Genomic DNA, 22,618 nt, shown 5'->3' with positions numbered 1-22,618 from the left:
AAATATAACAGTACAGAATGTGATTAAAAAAATTTGAGGTATATGGTTTTTGGCCAATATTAACCATTTGGGCAATAACAGTAGTTGACATGAAAATTAGTTAACATATGTACAGAGCTTAGAGTCAATAAAGTTATTGCACCTACATTAGTCTCACCAATGAGGTCAGGATTACTATCATTTTCATTTTACAGATGAAATGCAAAAAGGTTAACTGCCTTGTCCAAGAATTATAGGTAGTAAATGGGGTAGCAGAATTTGAATTCTAGTTGAGTGCCTGACTTGATGTTTAGCACTAAGGCAGCTGAGCGGCTATGTTTTTAGCCATATAACCCATTCGTGCTCACTCCACCCTGCAAGCTCCAGGCTATCCTCTTTTAGATTAGTTGCTCAAAACTAAAGCCAGGCTTTCCAGGGGCAATGACTTAATTTGCTAAATAGAATCATGACTCAGGAAAGTTATATTTTAGATCTAACTGTCTTCCTAACTTGAGTTAGGTTAGCACACTTTGAATGAAATGTTTTACAAAAATATTCTGTTCATCTACTGTGGATTGATGTAAAGACATTTGCTAAGGATCTGATTCAATTACTATCTTCCACATCAGGTATAGAGTGGGCCAGAACCTAGTTCTTAGATTGCTACCCATTTGTTTTACTAAATAAGCGGTTCTCAACCTGTGGGTCGCGACCCCTTTAGGGGTCGAACGACCCTTTCACAGGGGTCGCCTAAGACCATCGGAAAACACATATATAATTACATATTGTTTTTGTGATTAATCACTATGTTTTAATTATGTTCAATTTGTAACAATGAAAATACATCCTGCATATCAGATTTTTACATTATGATTCATAACAGTAGCAAAATTACAGTTATGAAGTAGCAACGAAAATAATTTTATGGTTGGGAGTCACCACATGAGGAACTGTATTAAAGGGTCAAGGCATTAGGAAGGTTGAGAACCACTGCACTAAATGAATACTTAATTATACTCAGTGCATATGTTACTTACTGTGTTCACTAGGTGCAGAAGTAGGAGCTGTGGCTCTCGCCTTTAGTAACTTACATTTTTTAAAAAAATATATTTTATTGATTTTTTTACAGAGAGGAAGGGAGAGGGATAGAGAGTTAGAAACATCGATGAGAGAGAAACATCCATCAGCTGCCTCCTGCACACCCCCCACTGGGGATGTGCCCACAGCCAAGGTACATGCCCTTGACCAGACTGGAACCTGGGACCCTTCAGTCCGCAGGCCAGTGCTCTATCCACTGAGCCAAACCAGTTAGGGCTTGTGTTCAATTATTAACTTGTAGAGATTACACAGTTTTTTTTTAAAAATTTTTTTAAATTGCTTAAAGTATTACAAAGAGTATTACATATGTCTCCTTTTTTTCCCCCGCCCTTGACAATCCCCCAGCCTCCCCTACCCCCCAGTGTCTTATGTCCATTGGTTATGCTTATATGCATGCATACAAGTCCTTCGGTTGATCTCTTACCCCCCCACTCCGGTCCCCCAACCTTCCCCGGCCTTCCCGCTGTAGTTTGACAGTCTGTTCGAGGCAGCTCTGCCTCTGTATCTATTTTTGTTCAAAAGTTTATTATGGTCTTTATTATCCATAAATGGGTGAGATCATGTGGTATTTTTCCTTCATTGACTGGCTTATTTCACTTAGCATAATGCTCTCCAGTTCCATCCATGCTGTTGCAAATGGTAAGAGTTCCTTCTTTTTTACAGCAGCATAGTATTCCATCGTGTAGATGTACCACTGTTTTCTAATCCATTCATCTACTGATGGGCACTTAGGCTGTTTCCAGATCTTAGCTATGGTGAATTGTGCTGCTATGAACATAGGGGTGCATATATCCTTTCTGATTGGTGTTTCTGGTTTCTTGGGATATATTCCTAGAAGTGGGATCACAGGGTCAAATGGGAGTTCCATTTTTAGTTTTTTGAGGAAACTCCATACTGTTCTCCACAGTGGCTGCACCAGTCTGCATTCCCACCAGCAGTGCATGAGGGTTTCTTTTTCTCCACATCCTCTCCAGCACTTGTCGTTTGTTGATTTGTTGATGATAGCCATTCTGACAGGTGTGAGGTGGTACCTCATTGTTGTTTTGATTTGCATCTCTCGGATGATTAGTGACTTTGAGCATGTTTTCATATGTCTCTTGGCTTTCTGAATGTCCTCTTTTGAAAGGTGTCTATTTAGGTCCTTTGCCCATTTTTTGATTGGATTGTTTATCTTCCTTTTGTTGAGTTGTATGAGTTCCCTATAAATGTTGGAGATTAAACCCTTATCAGTGATAACATTGGCAAATATGTTCTCCCATGTAGTGGGCTTTCTTGTTGTTTTGTTGATGGTTTCTTTTGCTGTGCAGAAGCTTTTTATTTTGATATAGTCCCATTTGTTTATTTTCTCTTTAGTTTCCAATGCCCTAGGATCTGTATTGGAGAAGAAGTTGCTTTGGCATATGTCTAAGATTTTGTTGCCTTTGGATTCTTCTAGTATTTTTATGGTTTCCCGTCGTATATTTAAGTCCTTTATCCATTTTGAGTTTATTTTTGTGTATGGTGTAAGTTGGTGGTCTAGTTTCATTTTCTTGCATGTATCTGTCCAATTTTCCCAACACCATTTATTGAAGAGACTATCTTGACTCCAATGTATGTTCTTGCCTCCTTTGTCAAATATTAATTGAGCATATTGGTTCAGGCCGATTTCTGGGCTCTCTATTCTATTCCATTGATCTACATATCTGTTCTTGTGCCAGTACCAGGCAGTTTTGAGAACAGTGGCTTTGTAATACAGCTTGATATCTGGTATTGAGATCCCACCTACTTTGTTCTTTCTCAGGATTGCTGCAGCTATTCGGGGTCTTTTTTTTTATTCAAGATGAATTTTTGGAGAGTTAATTCTAGGTCTGTGAAATATGCTGTTGGTATTTTAATGGGAAGTGCATTGAATTTATAGATTGCTTTGGGTAGTATGGACATTTTAATGATGTTGATTCTACCAATCCAAGAACATGGTATGTTCTTCCATCTCTTTATGTCTTCCTCTATCTCTTTTTTCAATGTCCTGTAGTTTTCTGAGTAGAGGTCTTTTACCTCTTTCATTAAGTTTATTCCTAGGTAGCTTAATTTTTTTTTGGTGCGATGATAAATGGGATTGTTTTTTTAGTCTCTCTTTCTGCAAGTTCACTATTGGTGTATAGAAATGCCATAGATTTCTTGGCGTTAATTTTGTATCCTGCTACATTGCCGAATTCTTTTTTTTTTTTTTAAATATATTTTATTGATTTTTTACAGAGAGGAAGGGAGAGAGAGAGTTAGAAACACTGATGAGAGAGAAACATCGATCAGCTGCCTCCCGCACATCTCCTACTGGGGATGTGCCTGCAACCCAGGTACATGCCCTTGACCGGAATCGAACCTGGGACCTTTCAGTCCGCAGGCCGACGCTCTATCCACTGAGCCAAACCGGTTTCGGCCCGAATTCTTTTATTAAGTCTAATAGTTTTTTGATGGAGTCTTTAGTTTTTAAAAAATATATATTTTATTGATTTTTTTACAGAGAGGAAGGGAGAGGGATAGAGAGTTAGAAATATCGATCAGCTGCCTCCTGCACACCCCCTACTGGGGATGTGCCCGCAACCAAGGTACATGCCCTTGACTGGAATCAAACCTGGGACCCTTCAGTCCACAGGCTGATGCTCTATCCATTGAGCCAAACCAGTTAGGGTGAGATTATGCAGTTTTAATATTGACTTTAAATGAGAATTAATGGTGACATAAAATTGTCCCTCTCCCCTCTCCCTACAAATCTTAGGGCCAACGCCAACAATCCCCACAATTGGAGGCATGCCTGTACCTTTTACGCAGTTTGGTTTTCAATTTATCAGGTTCCAAGGTGTCCCTTCTCCAAAGCTCCTGATGCAAATGAGAGGACTTCCCCCCTACCCCCGTGGAAGTGGGAGGAGCTTGAGTTTTGAGTTGAAAAGCCCAGGAATGAGAGGCAGTACCTTTTTTCCCTCTGGTTTTGGACTGGGTGTGTCTTGTACGTTAAAGATATCGGTTTGGAGATAGTGCTTGGTTCTCCTGAAGGCAAAAGACAAGAGAAAGGTTCTCTGAGATTATCAGCTCTCGTGTCCTAGGGAATATCATCTGTCTCAAAAAATGCTATTTAGGTAGCATTTTCTCTCTATTTTTTTTCCATTTTCCAACATTTTTTTTCCCCTCACCTGAGGATGTTTTTATTGATTTTTTTTTTAGAGCAAGAGAGAAACATTGATGTGGGAGAGAAACACTGATGTGAGAGAAACATCAATTGACTGCCTACCCCAGGCGCCCCAACACCTGGGTATGTGCCCTCACCAATAATCAAACCCAAGACCTTTTGGCGTTCAGGATGACGCTCCAACCAACTGAGCCCCTCAGCAGGGTTCCTCCACTCTTTTTTAGTTCTACATTGCTTTTGGGTCCCCAAAACCTCTAATCAGCTCTCACCAAGTTCATCTCGAGTCTATTCAACCACAACTGCATCAAGGAAATCGTTAAACCTGACCAAAGTAAGTGCTTTGTTCCATGTTTACTTTCACGTATTTTTAAAAGATTTCTACCCGTTTAAATGCTTTTAAATTTGTATGTTATTTTTTTATATTTTTAAAATTTGTTATTGATGAAAGTCTTATATAGGTCTTTCTTTTAAATTTATGTTATTTTAGGAACAAATGGAAACCCTTAACTTTCCTTGCTGTTATTTTGGGAAGTTCAGCTTTGATGTACAGAAATTGGCTTTACTGGTGGACGACAAAGATGTGTCTTTGGCACCAGTGGATTTGGCATTCCTCCTGTTCTCTTGCACAGGAACACGGAGGCAGCCATGAAGAAGGCTGAAAAAACACTATTTCAGGGTTTAAAAAAAGACCACGATCCTCAATTTCACTGTTCAACTTAATGTATAATTTGTGCAAGTTGCTTAAGTTTGTTAATGGTTGGTGTACTTATAGGTTTTTAAAATATGAACTGAGGGGAACTAAAAATAAGAAGAATTTATTTGAGCAAAAATCAAATTGAATCAGGCAGCACAGTTGTAAGTAGTGAGAAGCTGCCTGCTGCCAGGAGCCAGGTGAAAGATTCCTATGGAGAAGGTTGCAAGCACAGAACGAATTATTTGGCTACAGCTTACAGCCTAATTGGGTGTTTGTGATTGGTTATCTTTAAGTTTTAATATCTCTTTAAAAAATATATTTTTCACAGAGGAAGGGGTGGGAGAGATAGAAACATCAATGATGAGAGAGTATCATTGACCAGCTGCCCCACTCCTCGGCTGCCCCCAAGCCTGCAACCGGGGCGTGTGTCCTGACCAGGAATCGAACCATGACCTCCTGGTTCATAGGTCCACACTCAACCCTGAGCTGTGCTGGCTGGGCTAGGTTTTGATTTCTTAACCTTAAGGCAGCAGTGCTGGGGCGCACTGGTCTACCGCGGCGGTGCACTGGTCTTACGCGGCAGCGGTGGGGGCACACTGGTGTACCTCGGGGGGCAGCACACTGGTGTACCCCGGCGGCAGCGCACTGATGTATCCGGGTGCACTGGTGTACCACGGCAGCGGCGGCGCACTGGTGTACCCCGGCGGCGGCTCACTGGTGTACCCCGGCGGCGGTGCACTGGTGTACCCCGGCGGCGGCGGCGCACTGATGTATCCGGGTGCACTGGTGTACCCCGCGGCAGCGCACTGATGTATCCGGGTGCACTGGTGTACCCCGGCGGCGGCGCACTGGTGTACCCCGGCGGCAGCGCACTGATGTATCCGGGTGCACTGGTGTACCCCGGCGGCAGCGCACTGATGTATCCGGGTGCATTGGTGTACCCCGGCGGCGGCGCACTGATGTATCCGGGTGCACTGGTGTACCCCGGCGGCGGCGCACTGGTGTACCCCGGCGGCGGTGCACTGGTGTACCCCGGCGGCAGCGCACTGATGTATCCGGGTGCACTGGTGTACCCCGGCGGCAGCGCACTGATGTATCCGGGTGCATTGGTGTACCCCGGCGGCGGCGCACTGATGTATCCGGGTGCACTGGTGTACCCCGGCGGCGGCGCACTGGTGTACCCCGGCGGCGGTGCACTGGTGTACCCCGGCGGCGGCGGCGCACTGCTGCACCCTGGCGGCGGCGCACTGGTGTACTCCTGCGGCGGCACACTGCTGTACCCTGGCGGCGGTGCACTGGTATACTCCTGCGGCATGCCGAAGCCAAAGCAACTTGACGTGCCGCAAAAATTTTTAAAACATGGGATACCTGACTATTTAGTAAGGGGCACTGACCTCTTTATCCTTAGATTGTCAAATAAAAAAATGACAACAGCCAACACAGCAATAGCTGTCCGGTGTGAATGAATCAAAAGTATACCTATTTTTTGTCAGATTGGAAAGAAATATGTATTTTTGCTGTGCCACAAAATTTTAGTAATTAATATGTGTGCTGTGAGATGACAAAGCAGAGATGAAAATCACTGCTTTAAGGCATTGCAGGCTTGGGTTTAGGTTTGCTCTTGTAGGTCACCAAAGCATTAAAGCTATTCAGTCCACTGGCATCCTTATTCAATTAATTTAACAAAGTAAAACGGAGATAGCAGATAACTCTCAAGGTTATTGAAAACTAAGTAAAAAAAGGCAAATTCATTAGCAAGTAGACATTTAATTTTTTCATTCAACTCTTGAGCACTTTTTAGTTTCAAACACTTGGAACTCAATAATCAAAGTGACAAATAATTGGCTTGTGGAGTCAACATAATGGTAAATAGCATAGTCGGTATGATGTGTTAGAGGTTAACAGAGTAATGTCATACAGTAGAGCAGGACTGAGGGATCAGGAGGGTAAGGTAGGTAGGTCACAATGAAAGGTGACATCTCAGATCTGAAGGTGACAGAGGCTAAGCATGAAGATATCTGGGGAAAGCTTTCCAGGTAGAAGGAACAACAACCAGCGCAAAGGCCCCAGGTGGGAGCAGGCCTGTCTTGTCCTGAAAGCACAGCAGTTCAGTGAGTGTGCCCAGGGAGTTAGGGGGAGACAACAGGAGATGGATTAAGAGGTGAGGGGTAGGGAGGCAGCAAGCCCGATCAAGGAGAGCCTGGTAGGCCATTAAAGGACTTTGGCTTTTGCTCTGACTTCCTTTTAAAAGTATTTCTCTGGCTGCGGGGTGGAGAGACTATAAGGCAAGGGAGGAATCAGGGAGAACTGCTGGGAGAGGGTTTTGGTAATCTGGGTGAGAGAAGATGAGGTGAAGTGGGGTCAGGTGAGTAATGGTTAGGTGCTGTGTAAATTGTGAACAGGGAGCCAACAGACTTTCCAGCCAGACTAAGTGGAACGTGAAAGAAAAGAGAGTGGTCAAGAATGATCACAAAGAATTAGGCCTGAAAAGGAAGGATACCATTGCCAGTAATGGAGGGAGGGGAGAGAGGTTGGGTGTGGAGAGGAGCTTGAAGGTTAGCTCAGACTGTGTTTGGACTGGAAGGTTGAGTTTGCAATGTCTATTAGGTGCTCACATGTGATGCCAGGTAGGCGGTTGGATAAAATGCAGCTCGACCTCAGGAGAGAGGTCTGAGCTGGGGTGTAAATGTGGGAGTCATGAGCATGAGAGGTGGCTCTTCACGCTGCAGGACTGAAGGAGAGAGCCGGAGTGAGAGAGGAGGTCCTGAGGCCCTCTTGCGATAAGAGGAGAAAAAGAGGAACCAGGAGAAAAGGCCTAGGAGGAAGCATCCAGTAGGTAGGAGACAAATCAAGGGGTGTGGTATCTCGGAAGACAAGTGAAAACAGAGCTTTGAGGCAGAGTGATCCACTGAGTCATGCTGCCCATGGATCAGGTAAGACGAGAAGGAGCATTGGCCGAGGAGTATAGCTTCGCAGAGGCCATTGGTAGCTGATGCAAGCAGTCTGTGTAGCGTGATGGGGATGGTTAAGAGGAATTTGGGGAAGAATTGTGGCCCTCAAGTGCATATTACTCTTGAGGGTTTTTGCTGCAAATGAGAGCAGTAACTGGTAGAGACAGAGGGGAGACAACAAGGAAGAGGTGTTTGCTTGTTTGTTTAAGATTGGAGAAATAACAGCTTTTTGGTACACTAATAGGAGTAATTTAGTAGTAGATGGGGAAAAGCTGATGCAGAATTGGGTAGAAAGTAGGGTAATATTCTTGAGTAGGGGAGAAGGAATAGATTAAGTGACTTTGGACTAGAGCACAGATAGACGAAGGGTCGGCACACTTTTCTGAAAAGGGACCGATGGCAAATATGTTTGTTGTCACAAGTATTCTGCTGAGGCTCTGAAACCACCATAGATAATACCTGAATGAAGGGGCAATGCAACTTTCATTTAGGCTCACTAAAATTTTTATTTTATATGATTTTCGCAGTGGGATATAAAACCCGACCATGGCTCTAATTTGCCGACCCCCCCCCCCCCCAATTTATGTAATAGCCAAGAAGTTAACATCAATGGGTTTTTTTTAAATTGAATATAAATAATGGGAGGACTCTGGGACTTCTCCTGAGTACTGACAGTGTGAGAGAAGGCATAAAAGATTTTGGGAGAGAAGCAAAGGCTTAAAATACAAAGCATGCATTGCCTTGGAATATATATATATATATATATATGTATATATATATATATATAGAGAGAGAGAGAGAGAGAGAGAGAGAGAGAGAGAGAGAGAATGATTTTTCATGTAGCATTAAGACCCTTTTGGAGGTTTTCGGTCATGAACGTGAAGCGAGCTCTGTTCAGTGGGGTTGTGTTTTTCTCCAGCACAATCAGCTGCACAGATGGAGATGCAGAATTGTCAGAACACTGGACTTTTTAAAAATATGTTTTTATTGATTTCAGGAAGAAGGAGAGAGAGATGGAAACATTAATGATGAGAGAGAATCATTGATTGATGCTTCCTGCATGCCCCCTACCCAGGCACGTGCTCTGACCGGGAATCGAACTGTGACCTCCTGGTTCATGGGTTGACGTGCAACCACTGAGCTGGGCAAAAAGTTGGGCTTTAACACGCTGTGGTTTTGTCAGGAAGCTTCAAGGAGGAGACCAAAGGAGTTGAGAGTTTATATTAGACTGGTTTAAGATACCAAGAACTTATATGCATATATGCATAACACATGGACATGGACAATAGTGCCTTGAAGGCCTGGGAGGGGCGTAGTGGGGTGGGAGGGGTCAATGGCTGGGGGTGGGAATGGAGACATTGATAATACTTTTAACAATAAAGATAAATTTTAAAAATACAGGAGGCCTAGTTAAATCTGAACTGAACATAAACAACATCTGACTTTTTAAGAATAAGAATATTCCATGATTAGGAGGAAGAGAAACCATAACACAGTCAAGGGAGCTTTTCAAATTGGGAGCACCAATAGATCAGAGGTTTGGCGGGGGGAAAGCGTGTTGGAGAGGGCTACCAGAAAGGGTGAGATAGAACTGAATCCTTGACATCGAGATTATGAACAGTTGCAGCCACCAGTCATGACAAGGTTGAGGGTTCAATCACTGAGATAAATCAGTGGCACCGGGTGGAAGACAGTGGTCTTTCCAAAGTCATTGGAAGTAAGGAATTGACTGTTCAAGGGTATCATACACATCAGCAGCATATTTACAAGCCATAAGATGACTGAAGTAATTGCATGCTTGCCTTGTGTCCATGGGCCCCCAGCACTGTGTAGGGACATAAAATAAAGGTGAATCAGAGTGTTCCAGTGTAGAGTGGTATGGAAAGTTCCTCTAGAACTAGATCAGAGAGGCTTTTGAATGTCGCATTAAGATATTTGGGAACACTAGTTTAATATCCCTCTCTTCCCCTGTGAAGTAAAGTAGCAAAATCAATGAAATCAGTAAACCTAGTCCTATTTGACATACCTGAATATGAACGCATTTTAAATACTTGAAACACATTATGTTATGATATCACATAAACTAGGGTTGGGTAAATTGCGGGGTTGTTTTGTTGTTGTTGTTGTTTTAAGCTTTCCTAATCTTCTAGTTACTTTTAAAATGAAAGTAATTTAGAAAATGCTTTCAGGTTGTCTGGAACAAATGAGTAAAACCAAACTGAATAAAGAGGAAGGTTGAGCCCTTAAAATATGCATGGGATGGCTGTAGCTGGCACTGAGGTTGGAGGCTGGCCCTAGGAGGGTTTAGGGAGGGGCCAGCAAGAGCTGGGTAAGGTGGAGGTGAAGTTCAGACCCTTGAGAGGAGGCGGGGAGCATACATTGTTTGCTAATGAATGTCTCTGCTCTGTATGCTCACACTACTGCCCTCATCATGTATACACAGGTTGTAACTGGGATTTGGGAGCAAACTAGAAGGCAAAGGAGACAGAAAGAGTTGTTTGGTTTTCAAATTATTGCCCACCCTGCAAGATGATGGCTACCCTATGTGGCCACTTGAGAAAGAGTAAGCTCTGCCTCATTATCCAATCAGAACTGGGAAATGACCAGGTGATTTGCATAACTATGATGTAACAAGTTAAGGAAAACCTGCAGTCTACAGAGAAGCAACAAGCCAGCATCCACAGAGATCCTTACTGGGACCTAGAGAGCAAAGATGTAGTGAAAGGGGGTAGGTGATGGTTACAAACCTAACAGAACCCCAGGGACTAAGTACACAGAGGGCAGAGTTGGGGGTTGTGCACAGCTGTGTGGTCAATTCCTAGCAGAGCTCCTGGCATAGGATGGAGTGATCAATCAATATTGAATGAATGAGTGAGTATGGAACTGTGGTAGAAAACACTTGGAATCCCCTAGGCCCGTGGTCGGCAAACCACGGCTCGCGAGCCATATGCGGCTCTTTGGCCCCTTGAGTGTGGCTCTTCCTAAGCCTTAGGAGTACCCTAATTAAGTTAATAACAATGTACCTACCTATATAGTTTAAGTTTAAAAAATTTGGCTCTCAAAAGAAATTCCAATCGTTGTACTGTTGATATTTGGCTCTGTTGACTAATGAGTTTGCCGACCACGGATTCGTGGTCGGCAAACCGCGGCTCGCGAGCCACATGCGGCTCATTGGCCCCTTGAGTATGGCTCTTCCACAGAATACCACGTGGGGGCGCGCACATACAGTGCGATTGAAACTTCGTGGCCCATGCGCAGAAGTCGGTATTTTGTGGAAGAGCTTAGGGCAGTGATGGCAAACCTTTTGAGCTCGGCGTGTCAGCATTTTGAAAAACCCTAACTTAACTCTGGTGCCGTGTCACATATAGAAATTTTTTGATCTTTGCACCATAGTAAAACAAAGACTTATATTTTTGATATTTATTTTATATATTTAAATGCCATTTAACAAAGAAAATCAACCAAAAAATGAGTCGCGTGTCACCTCTGACACACGTGTCATAGGTCGCATCACTGGCTTAGGGCCTAGGCTACCTTTGGCCATTTAACCCTTTGAGTGCCAACCAATATCCTAGGAACTACGCTAAAATTGCCAAGGCATTTTTGCTGATTTTACAGCAGTTTAGGAAAAAAATTATGAACCGCAAGTAAATGAAGTTACATATTCAATATCTTCCACAAAATCGTCATCTTCACAGCAAAAATTGACATATTTAGCAATATCATCATCACTAATAAAAGCAGACTTAGAATTGGACACTGCAGGAGGAGTGAGATAGCGCAAGGGGTTAATTAGATATGTGCCCTGGGGCAAGTTAATTATCATCTCTGAGCCTCAGGTTCCTCATGGAATAATAAGACTAATTTTGGCCAACACCACACCTTCTGCAGAGATGACCAGATAGTGTTTAACATTGAAGAGTTTTACTGATAGGAAAAGAGGTAGGGGGAAATCATGGAGTGGTAGGAACAGATTTTTAGAAACAGAACTCAAATCTCAGCAATAGTTATTTCTAGATTTGTGGGAATAGTTAGACTTCTCAAGACAGTCCAATTCATTGTCTATAGTACAGATTATTCATAAGTTCTTTCCAAAAGGTTGAAATTGTTCTCTATCAATCCCTCTTTGGCACTGGCTTAAATCCAGGCCTGAAGGAGCATGTCCTTATGATGATCATGGCATTACTGCTACACTCAGAAAAAATGCTTGTGGCATTGAGCCTAGCCTTGTCTTGTCTTTCAATGATTGCCAACAGATGAAATAGCTCTACAGATGAAATAGCTCTCATTGCAATCCCTCCAAGATCACCACTGCTGTTGCTCCAAACCCTGACCTGAACAACCTCGTGGGAAGATAGATTTAGGTTCTTATTCATTCATTCTGTCAAGAAGCATTTATTGAGTGACCACTCTGTGCCAGACAGTGTTATAAATGCTGGGAACACACCAGGGACCAAAATAGGCACCTCCCTTGTGGAGCTTATGGTCTCATGTGAGAAAATAGAGAATACATGATGAGTATATGATATTTTATTTTTATTTTTTTAAAATACATTTTTATTGATTTCAGAGAGAAAGGAAGAGGGAGAGAGAGATAGAATCATGGATTGGCTGCCTCCTGCATGCTCTACTGAGGCTTGAGCCTGAAACCCAGGCATGTGCTCTTGACCAGAATCGAACCTGGGACCCTTCAGTCTGCAGGCTGACGCTCTATCCACTGAGCCAAACCGACCAGGGCATGATCTTTTAGAAGGTCATAAACTTGAAGCAGGTAAAAGGAATTGGGAGTGTCAGGATGGGAAGTGTGCTGGTTTCAATTTAAATAGGATGGCCATGTATCAGGATGATAACCTCAGGGTGGGGGGAGGGCAGAGGGAACAGGCTGTGCAAAGATCACAAGGCCTGGACCTGTGAGCAAGGCAGAGGGAACAGGAGGCCAATCAGAGAGATGTGGGTTCGAGCTACACAGTCCACCTCTAGCCACACGTAGCTGTTGAGCTATTGATATGTGACTAGTCCACATGGAATGTGCTGTATGACTAACTGACATACATTTTGAAGACTTGAAATGAAAACAAGAATGTAAAATTTCTCAATTCTCAAGACTTCTCCATTGAAATGATAGTATTTTGGCGAAACTGTGTTAAATAAAGTAAACAACCAAAATTTATTTTCCTTTATGGCTACCAGGAAATTTAAAATGTCAGAAATGGCTCCTGTTATATTTCTTTTGGACAGTGAGGTTTAGAGTCATGCATACCTTCCTAAGGACTTTGGCTTTTTTTTCCTAATTGAAATGGGGCCCTCAAGAGAGTTTAGAGCTGGAATCACATGAGCTGGCTTTTTGAAAAGGGATTACTCTGGTCTGGCTGGTGTGGTTCAGTGGTTGAGCATCGACCTATGAACCAGGAAGTCATGGTTCAATTTCTGATCCAGGTACATGCCCGAGTTGCCAGCTTCATCCCCACTAGAGGGTGTGCAGGAGGCAGCCAATCAATGATTCTCTCTCATCCTTCATGTTTCTATCTCTTTCCTCTCCCTTCCTATCTTAAATCAATAAAATAAAATAATAAAATGGATTACTCTGGTTGCTGTGTTGAGATTAAATTGTGGGAGCTCACACTGGAAGCAGGGAGACATGGTAGCTTAACCCAGGGTGGTAGTATGCAGATGGTGAGATGTGGTTGGGCTCCAGATATACTTTGAATGTAGAGTCCACAAGAGTCCACAAGAATTAGACATGGGATATGAGAGAAAGGAAGGGATCAAATATGCCTGCAATGATTTTTGCCTAAGAAACTGGAGGAGTGTAATTGCCATTAGGAAGACTGGACAGAGCAGTGGAATATCAGGATATCATATGGGGTGTCCACTCAGTGGTGATGGCAGATGGTGAGTACAGCACTTAGGGGAGAAGTCTGAGCTAGAGGTATATGGTTGAGGATTGTAATATCTAAATGGTATAAAGTCATGAGACTGGAGGAGCTCACCAAGGGAGGGAGATTATGTTTAGGAAAAAAATTGAAGGATTGAGTTTAGGAATAAAAGTTTGGGGAGAAAAGGTAGAATCAGCAAAGAACTAAGGGAGGAGGTGAAGCCAGATTGTGGTTACTTGGGAACTCATGTGTTTCCAAGAGCAGCAATAAATCAACTAGTGTCTAGTGCAGCCGTGGGCAAACTACGGCCCGCGGGCCGGATCCGGCCCGTTTGAAATGAATAAAACTAAAAAAAAAAAAAGACCATACCCTTTTATGTAATGATGTTTACTTTGAATTTATATTAGTTCACACAAACACTCCATCCATGCTTTTGTTCCAGCCCTCCAGTCCAGTTTAAGAACCCATTGTGGCCCTTGAGTCAAAAAGTTTGCCCACCCCTGGTCTAGTGCTTTCTAGAGATAAAGTTAAGATGAGGACAAAGAATTGACCCTTGGATGTAGGTGATGGTGGAGGCCAGGAGGAGTTTCATGGCCTGAGCAAAAGCCTGATAGCAGTGGGTTTAACCAAGAATCACAGGAAAGGCTGGAGACAGCAAGAATCAGCCAGAAAAGGAAGGAGAGAGATGAGGCCACAGATGAAGGGTAATTGGGGCCAAAGAGGGATTATAAATAAGGATGGGATAGATAATAGCAAGTTTATGTGTTAATTAGAATAACAGAGTAGAGAGAGGAAAATGAATGATGTGGGAGGAAAAGGTGAAAGATTGCTGGAGCCCTGTTCCCATGGCGATGAGCAGGCATTCGCTGAGGGCACTGGCTGGGTTGCCCTTCGGAGCCAGGGAACTTCATTTCCAATGACAATCATCAATGCCAACTCAACTGTAAGGGGGTGGATGTTGGTGCGGGCACCAAGGCCGTTCTCTTCCAGCTGCTTCACTTTCTCAGCGAAGTGGGATGCAAGCCCATTAGCACAGTGAGGGGTTGGAGCTCTGCAGAGTGAGCTAAACGTGTGAAAAGGTTATCGAGGAGGGGGAGTGAGAGTGAATGCCCTGGGAAAATACAGGATGAATAAGGGCCCAGGCGTGATACTTATGCACACGGGTTTAAAGTGACAGCAGTCAGCATGGTGTTTGCTCTGGCCCTTTTGCTGCAAGGGGCCAGGAGTGGGGTAAACTGAGAGGGGAATGACCAAGGCCTGTGGTACCTGCAAAGGTGCTGGTGTTTTCAAGGGAGTGATCTTAATGATTGGCCATAGAGTTGACTTGTTCAAATAAATATCTGCGGACTGCTCACTGTAATCACAGCAGCAATGTCATAAAAATGCTTTTTGTGGCTCCGAGTTGTCAAACCTCTGCGGTGGTCCCGCTTGCTCTACACTGCGCACCCCTCTTCCCGCAGGGCTCCAGCAGGAAGCAGGCACCAGATAAGGCAAGTCTGCCAACTTCTGGCCAGTGGCTGCTACTGCAAACATGCCAGGCCCATATCTGCAGCCAGTTTCTCACTGTCCCTCTGAGAGTGGTAAAAACAATGACCTGATCAAAGGCTGACCCTCTGGGGCAGCGGTTCTCAACCTGTGGGTCGCGACCCCTTTGGGGGTCGAACCACCTTTTCACAGGGGTCGCCTAAGACCATCGGAAAACACATATATAATTACATATTTTTGTGATTAATCCTATGCTTTAATTATGTTCAATTTTTAACAATGAAATTGGGGATCACCACAACATGAGGAACTGTATTAAAGGGTCACGGCATTAGGAAGGTTGAGAACCACTGCTCTGGGGCCACCACCTCTGCCTTTCCCCACCCCTTAATTTTCCATTCTCATTCTCAGTAGGAAGCAAAGTAAGAAACACTCCTTCCATGGAAAGGTTTCCTTCTTAGTAAACAACCTCAAATAGCAAAAAGCTCTCAAGAGCCAAGGAAATGAAAGTCACTGAATTTCAAGCATCTGTGAAAAACCAATGCAGGAAATATTTTAGACACGAGGGTCTGCCCTGTGTCCCCCACTTCGTGCCCCACCCCCATACTTCCACATAGATGGGGCACTATCCTCTGAGCAATCCTGAGCATGGGTTTTTGTGCTTTTTCTCACAATTCATGTTAGATGTGCACTGAGACCCCATAATGCCCTAGGCCTCACATAATGAACTCATCACCCAGTGGTTGGTTATGAGAAACCTTGAATGTTCCCCATACTGCACACATATTCCCTGTCTTCATTAAAATTTTTACAAGCAGTCCTTTTAGCACAGGGGTGGGGAATGTCCCTCCCATGGGCTGTATCCACAGAATCATTTGGTCTGGCCCTGCCAAGGCAACCGCAGGTGGGACTCAAAATTCAATAAATCTAGGAGCTTTCTTCGTAGCAACACAAATTTACATTAAGTGAATTATATTAGGTGAATGATGTTATAAATATCCAAATGACCTTGGTAGAGAAAAGGGTCTCAACCCCTGTTCTAGTAAAATAGTATTGAAACTCTTTTAAAATTGCTGATAGGATTAGACAATATATCTTAGGCTTTATTTTATTAATATATCAGATTAGTTATCTAGCAGCTGGGCCCAGAACAGATAGAGCTGCAAGTGGGCAAATATTTTTCAGTTAATTTTAATATTTATCAAAGTAATAACTGAATGTAAATTCAAATAATAAAAAAGGCTAATAGCAAAACTGCAAATAGCTTATCTGCCTTTCCTATCTCCTACCCTATACCCAAGGGAAATTACCCTATACCCAAGGGAAATTACCCTGGTCTTTTTTAAAAAAAAAATACATTTCTTATTGATTTCAGAGAGAGGAAGGGAGAGGGAGAGAGTCATTGATCAGCTGCCTCCTGCATGCTCCCCCACTGGGAGCATGTGCCCTGACCTGATTCATGGGGTGACACTCAACCACTAAGCAACACCAGCTGGGTTACCCTGGTCTTTTTGGAAGTTTCTCTCAACATTTATCTTTGTTCCTGAATGATATGTTTATATTGTATTTTTCATTTATCAGTTTTAGATATTGCTAATTCATTTCCCTCTCCCCAGATAATCATATAAATATTTTGGCTAGTCATTGGTAGGCATTTGCATTACTTGACAAATATTGTTCATTGCTGAGGTACAATCCTTTGTTTTTCCTGGATTTCATAATTGCCTGATGTTTTTCATTTGCCTGGTTTTCTGTGTACCCATAGTTAGTGTATTTTACTGAATCTGCCACACACTGATCAATAGTACTTTCCATACTTGCCAAAGCATTGCTTCTCCTTTTTCCTGTAGACCTCTGTATTTGTTAGCATTCTCCAGAGAAACAGAACTAATAAGATGTGTATATATATATACACACAAAGAGAAGGTTTTGTTTTAAGGAATTGGATCACATGATTGTGGAGACTGGCAAATCCAAAATTTTCAGGGTAGGCTGGCAGAGTGGCAACCCAGGAGCTGGCTATTGCAGCTCAAATCTGGGTACAGAACTCCCTGTTCCTCAGTGTGCATCAGTAGATTTTCTCTGAAGGCCTTCACCTGATTGGATGAGGCCTACCTATGTTATGGAGGATATTCCACTTTCCTCAAATCTATTGATTTAAATGTTAATCTCACCTAAAAAAATAATAGCACAGCAACATCTAGACTGGAGTTTGCCCAAATATCTAGGGATCTTGGCCTAGCCAAGTTGATACACATACACACACAAAAATTAACCATCATGATCTTTCTCCCAGAATCCTCTATTTATGAGTATGGCCTTCTGCTTACCTGCCCTGCTGGAACTTCCTTATATCATCTTTATTGCCCTCTGGAGCCCTTTCTTCTCACTCCGTTACCCTTATTTTGGTGAACATATCCTTCTGAGGCTTCCAGTGCACAGGAAGTAAAGTTTTAAAGCCCTTGCATGTTTTAAAATATTTTTGTTCTTCTCTCACATTTGACTAATGTGGCTCACCTAGAATTCTGGGTTGAAGATGCTTTTCTCTTGGAATTTTGGAAGCATTAGTCCATCTTCTGGTTTTCTGGAGTTGGGGCCTTTGAACAATCCAGCAAAATTCTGATTTCCTGTCTTTTGCATGTAACCAGCTATTGGTTTGTTTGTTTGTCCTTAAGCTTTCAATAATATGTCAAGGGCAGGTCTTTTTCATTATCATGTTGAGCTTTCATTAGAACTCTCAGTCTATAGTTTCATGTCTTTCAATTTTGGGGAAATTTCTTGTATCATTTTGTTATTTTTCTCTTTTCCACTTCAAATATTTCTTCTTCTGGCACCTTTTAATTTTAACCGGGTGAACTTTCTAGTCTGATCCTCTAAATTTATTTCCTGTGTTTGTTCTCTTTGACTTTTGGTTTAACTCTCTGGTTGGTAGGTTTCCCTGATTTCAATTTCGTACTTTTTATAAATTTTTCATTCTGACTGTTATAATTTCTCAGAGCCCTTTTTTTATTTTATTTTATTTATTTATTTATTTATTTTCTGTAGCATCTTGGTTGTTCTACCCACAGGGATTTTAGTGGCATAGTTAGAGCATCATCCTGCACCCTTCTTCCCCCAAGGCTTGGTTGGTTGGTTGATTTCAAAATCTTCCTTCCTTCCTTCCTTCCTTCCTTCCTTCCTTCTTTCCTTCCTTCCTTCCTTCCTTCCTTCACATTTCCAGGTGGTTAGAATTTTTAAAAAATATGTCTCTATTAATTTTTAGAAAGAGATAGAAATACCAATGGGAGAGAAACATTGACTGACTACCTCCTACTGGGGTTTGAGCCCACAACCTTGGCATGTGCCCTGATTGGGAATCAAACCAGCGACTTCTTGGTGCATGGGACAATGCTCAACTGCTGAGCCACACTGGCCAGGCTAAAATCTCCCTTTCATCTTGGAGGCTTTTCCCAAATGTATAGTCATCTTTGACTATTTTTTTTCATATTTAAGTGTGAGATCACTTTTTTAAAAGCTGATTTGAGCCTCGCTGGTGTGGCTCAGTTGGTTGAGCATCAGCCCAGGTACCAGTAGGTCACCAGGCTCGATCCCCAGTAGGGGCACGTAGATGTTTCTATCGCTTTCTCTCTCCCTCTCCCACTCTCTTCCTCTCTCTAAAAATCAATAAAAACATTTTTTTTAAAGCTGATTTGAAGCTCTATGTGTGTAGATTAAGCTTGCTGACTGGTGGGTTCTATTTAAGGGAATTGATCGTTAAGCTGTCCGTTTTACTATGGAATCCCAAACTATTTGCACTTCGTTTTTCTAAGGCTTCTCATTTCTTCAGAAAAGAAGGGTCACCCATTTCTTACAGTCAGAATGAAGTTAACGAATAGGCCTCACTGCTGACCTGCAGGCAGAGTGGGGGAAAAGGCCGAGGTCCCTACAGTTAATTTGTAGAGTTTTGTTTAATCATGTTCATTGCAGCCTGGTGTTCATCCCAACCTTTCCTTGTTCTTTATGTCCCCAGATTCCAAATTTCTCCAAAGCTAAAGCTTGGGTTATTCCATCTCCCAAGAGAACACATGTCAGCTGTCCTGTTGGTTGGGAGGGATTATTTTCTGTTGAGTGGATGGGGAGAATGACCCAATGGCTCAGTCATTCACTAACGCTACTGCTCACTCAAGTCTGGCTGTTCCTGGTCCCTGGGGTCTCCAGCACTAAGCCTGCGAGCCAGCTGGCTCTTTTCCCTTCATTATCCACCTCCACTTAGGTTGGAACATTCTCCCCTTCATGAGTTGTTTACTTTGTTTTCCAAAAATTCATCGAAATCTATGTACTCCTTGCTCTGTTTCTCTTTTAAAAAAAAATTTATTTTTTATTTTTTGCCCTAACACCATTTTAAAGACCTTTACAATTATTCGAATGGTTTTGGGTAAAAAAGGGGAAATAAATGTCTATGGGCAATCTGCCTTTTATAACCAGAAGTTTTAAATGGGCAAGTTTTGATGGGAAACAGAGGAAAATAGGCAGAGAATGGGGCATTATCTGAAAAGGGGGCTCAGATGGCGCAGGGCAGGGCTGGACATACAGTACAGTTTGAGGGCCAAGTGAGCTGAGAAAGGAACAAGCCGAGGGCACTCAGAGAGGACACCCACACAGGCCGGAGCACTCATGGGCAGTTAATTTGACCATTTCATAGCTTTGCTCTAGGCCAACCATCGTACATTTAATCAACTTCATACCTACTTCTTCTAAACTAAGCATGAGGATCAAAGAGCAAAGCTCTTCCTACCCAAACGGCACAACTCTACCTTCCCCAGTCACTTTTTGCTGATTTTCTCTCACCAGTATAGGATCTCTAATAGAACTTGGGATGATTTCACTATTACCTAAATATATATGTTTATAGGTGTAATCTCATATAGACAGACACATGTCTTCTGCCATTAGCTCTATTTTGTTTTTTCTTTGCCTCTGTAGTTCCTCTAATCTTTAAACAAAGGCTTGAACAGCTTCAATGCAGCGAAAACAACCCAGATGTTCATCAGCAGATAGACGAATAAACAAAACATGGTATAAACATGTGATGGAGCCGAAACCGGTTTGGCTCAGTGGATAGAGCGTCAGCCTGCGGACTGAAAGGTCCCAGGTTCGATTCCGGTCAAAGGCATGTACCTGGGTTGCGGGCACATCCCCAGTGGGGGATGTGCAGGAGGCAGCTGATCGATGTTTCTCTCTCATCGATGTTTCTAACTCTCTATCTCTCTCCCTTCCTCTCTGTAAAAAATCAATAAAATATATTTTTTAAAAAAAAACACATGTGATGGAATATTATTCAGCCTTAAAAAGAAAGGAAATTCTGACACTGGCTACAACAAGGATGAACCTTGGGAATATTACGCTAAATGGAATAAGCCCGTCACAAAGGACAAATACCATATGATTCCACTTATATGAGGTAGTGAGAGTAGTCAAACGCATAGACACACAACGTAGAATGGTGGTTGCCAGGCCTGGAAGAAAAGGAGAGTTACCTAATGGGTACAAAGTCTCAGTTTTACAGGATGAAAAGAGTTTTAGGGATGTATGATGGTGACAGTTGCACAACAGTGAATGTATTTAATGCCACTGAACTGTGCACTTAAAAATGGTAAATTTTATGTTTTGTATATTTTACCACAATAAAAAAATGGGGAAAATAAAGCAGCTTCAGTGCATCATAAATGAGTAAATCCAGGCACATACCCAGAAATAAAATCAGGTGCACATGATTCTTTAGTCAGTGGCTCTCAACCTTCCTAATGCCGCGACCCTTTAATACAGTTCCTCATGTTGTGGTGACCCCCAATTTCATTGTTACAAATTGAACATAATTAAAGCATAGTGATTAATCACGAAAACAATATGTAATTATATATGTGTTTTCCGATGGTCGTAGGTGACCCCTGTGAAAGGGTCGTTCGACCCCCAAAGGGGTCGAGACCCACAGGCTGAGAACCGCTGCATTAGAGTCTTAGACACCTGCCGCACAACAGTGGACATCCTATACATTTGTGGGGCTTGTTGAATTGCGTTGGATTTCCGCATATCGACTTTTCAAGTGATTTCAATGAATTGTTCTCAAGGCTGAGTTTCCTGGACAAACTTTGAAGGAGATCTAAGGAAGATGATGGAAATAGCTTTCAATAAATACTAAGTTCCGAATATTATGTTAGAGAAAAAGGGAGATGATAGGAGCTATATTTTCAAAAGGCAAGTCCACTTCAGCTGAATTCTGTTCTCAGGCTTCGACATGACTGCGATTTCTTGTAAATGACAGTCTTTCCACTCGCAGGGAGCTTGGGCAATCATCTGGGCCAGCCCATACCTTCAGGCAGTGAGATATCATTCCATTTTTGAGGCATTCCTGGTGCCCACGGAGGTAGAGAAAATGGTCTCAGGGCACACAATCAGTGGAGAAGGGGCTTCCAGGACTCAGGGCTTCTGTCTCCCAAGACCTGTGCTTATTTCTGTATGTCATGCTCTGTTTTAGGGAACTTTTCTGGGTCTCCATTTCCCTGCCAAATTCTAGAGTCAAAATGCTAACCATGGTAATTACTGTGGAAAAATTCTTTGAGTGACCCAGGCTGTTGCTTATCTGGGAAAAGGTAGGTGGTTCAAAAGCTTTTGCAGAGTTGATGTGGTAGTTATCTGGAATCCAGCCCTGGCTTTGGAGTCTGAAGGCAGGAATCTGCACGTGTGATCTTCGATGCATTGGTTAACCTCTCTGAATGTCAGATTCCTCATCTGTTTGAAAACATGCCCGATTCACAGCGCTTTCGTGAGAGTCAAGTGAGATTGTTTGTGACTGTGTCTTGTAGGAGGTAAAGAAAATGGTTTTCAAAGTGTGGTCCAGAGAGTTTTGGGGGGTCCCCCAGACGTTTTCAGGAGGTTTATCAGATCAAAGCAATTTTCATAATATGAAGATATTATTTGCCTTTCTTCACTGGGAATCACAGTGTGCCGTGGCGTTCCCAGAGCTTATATAATAAGCTCGAACATAACAGATCGAATGCAGAAGCATGAATAAGATTTCCAACCATCTTCTATTAGGTTAGATATTAAAGAGATTTGCAAAAATGGTAAACAATTATACTTTTCTCATTAATTTCTGTTTTGATACAGTTATTTTTCAGAAACTTATTTAAGTTAAAGTGTAATGGTATTATTAATAATGCTATTATTAATAATACTATTATTTTAGGTTGATAGTTTAAAAAATTTCAGTTCTAATTTTTAATATGGTAAATATTGACAAACCACATAAACAAAAGCTCTTTGAGATTCTCATTATTTCCTAAGAGTGTAAAAACTCATCCTGAGACTCAACAGTTTGAGAACTGCTGCTATA

At 42.5% G+C, this 22,618-nt stretch overlaps 1 protein-coding gene across 1 annotated transcript; it reads right to left on the bottom strand.

Annotated features, from left to right (window-relative positions):
* Positions 1-5,484: 5,484 nt before the first annotated feature.
* Positions 5,485-6,249, bottom strand: LOC102438935 (small proline-rich protein 3-like). Its single transcript, XM_006093258.1, has one exon. The coding sequence runs from the start codon at positions 6,247-6,249 to the stop codon at positions 5,485-5,487; it is 765 nt and encodes a 254-aa protein (XP_006093320.1).
* Between the last annotated feature and the right edge of the window lie 16,369 nt (positions 6,250-22,618).

Source organism: Myotis lucifugus, unplaced genomic scaffold (genome assembly GCF_000147115.1).
Source record: "Myotis lucifugus unplaced genomic scaffold, Myoluc2.0 scaffold_111, whole genome shotgun sequence".
In the NCBI taxonomy this organism is placed as follows: Eukaryota; Metazoa; Chordata; class Mammalia; order Chiroptera; family Vespertilionidae; genus Myotis; species Myotis lucifugus.
The sequence above is the reverse complement of the archived record's forward strand: the minus strand, read 5'-3'. Positions and strand labels throughout refer to the sequence as shown.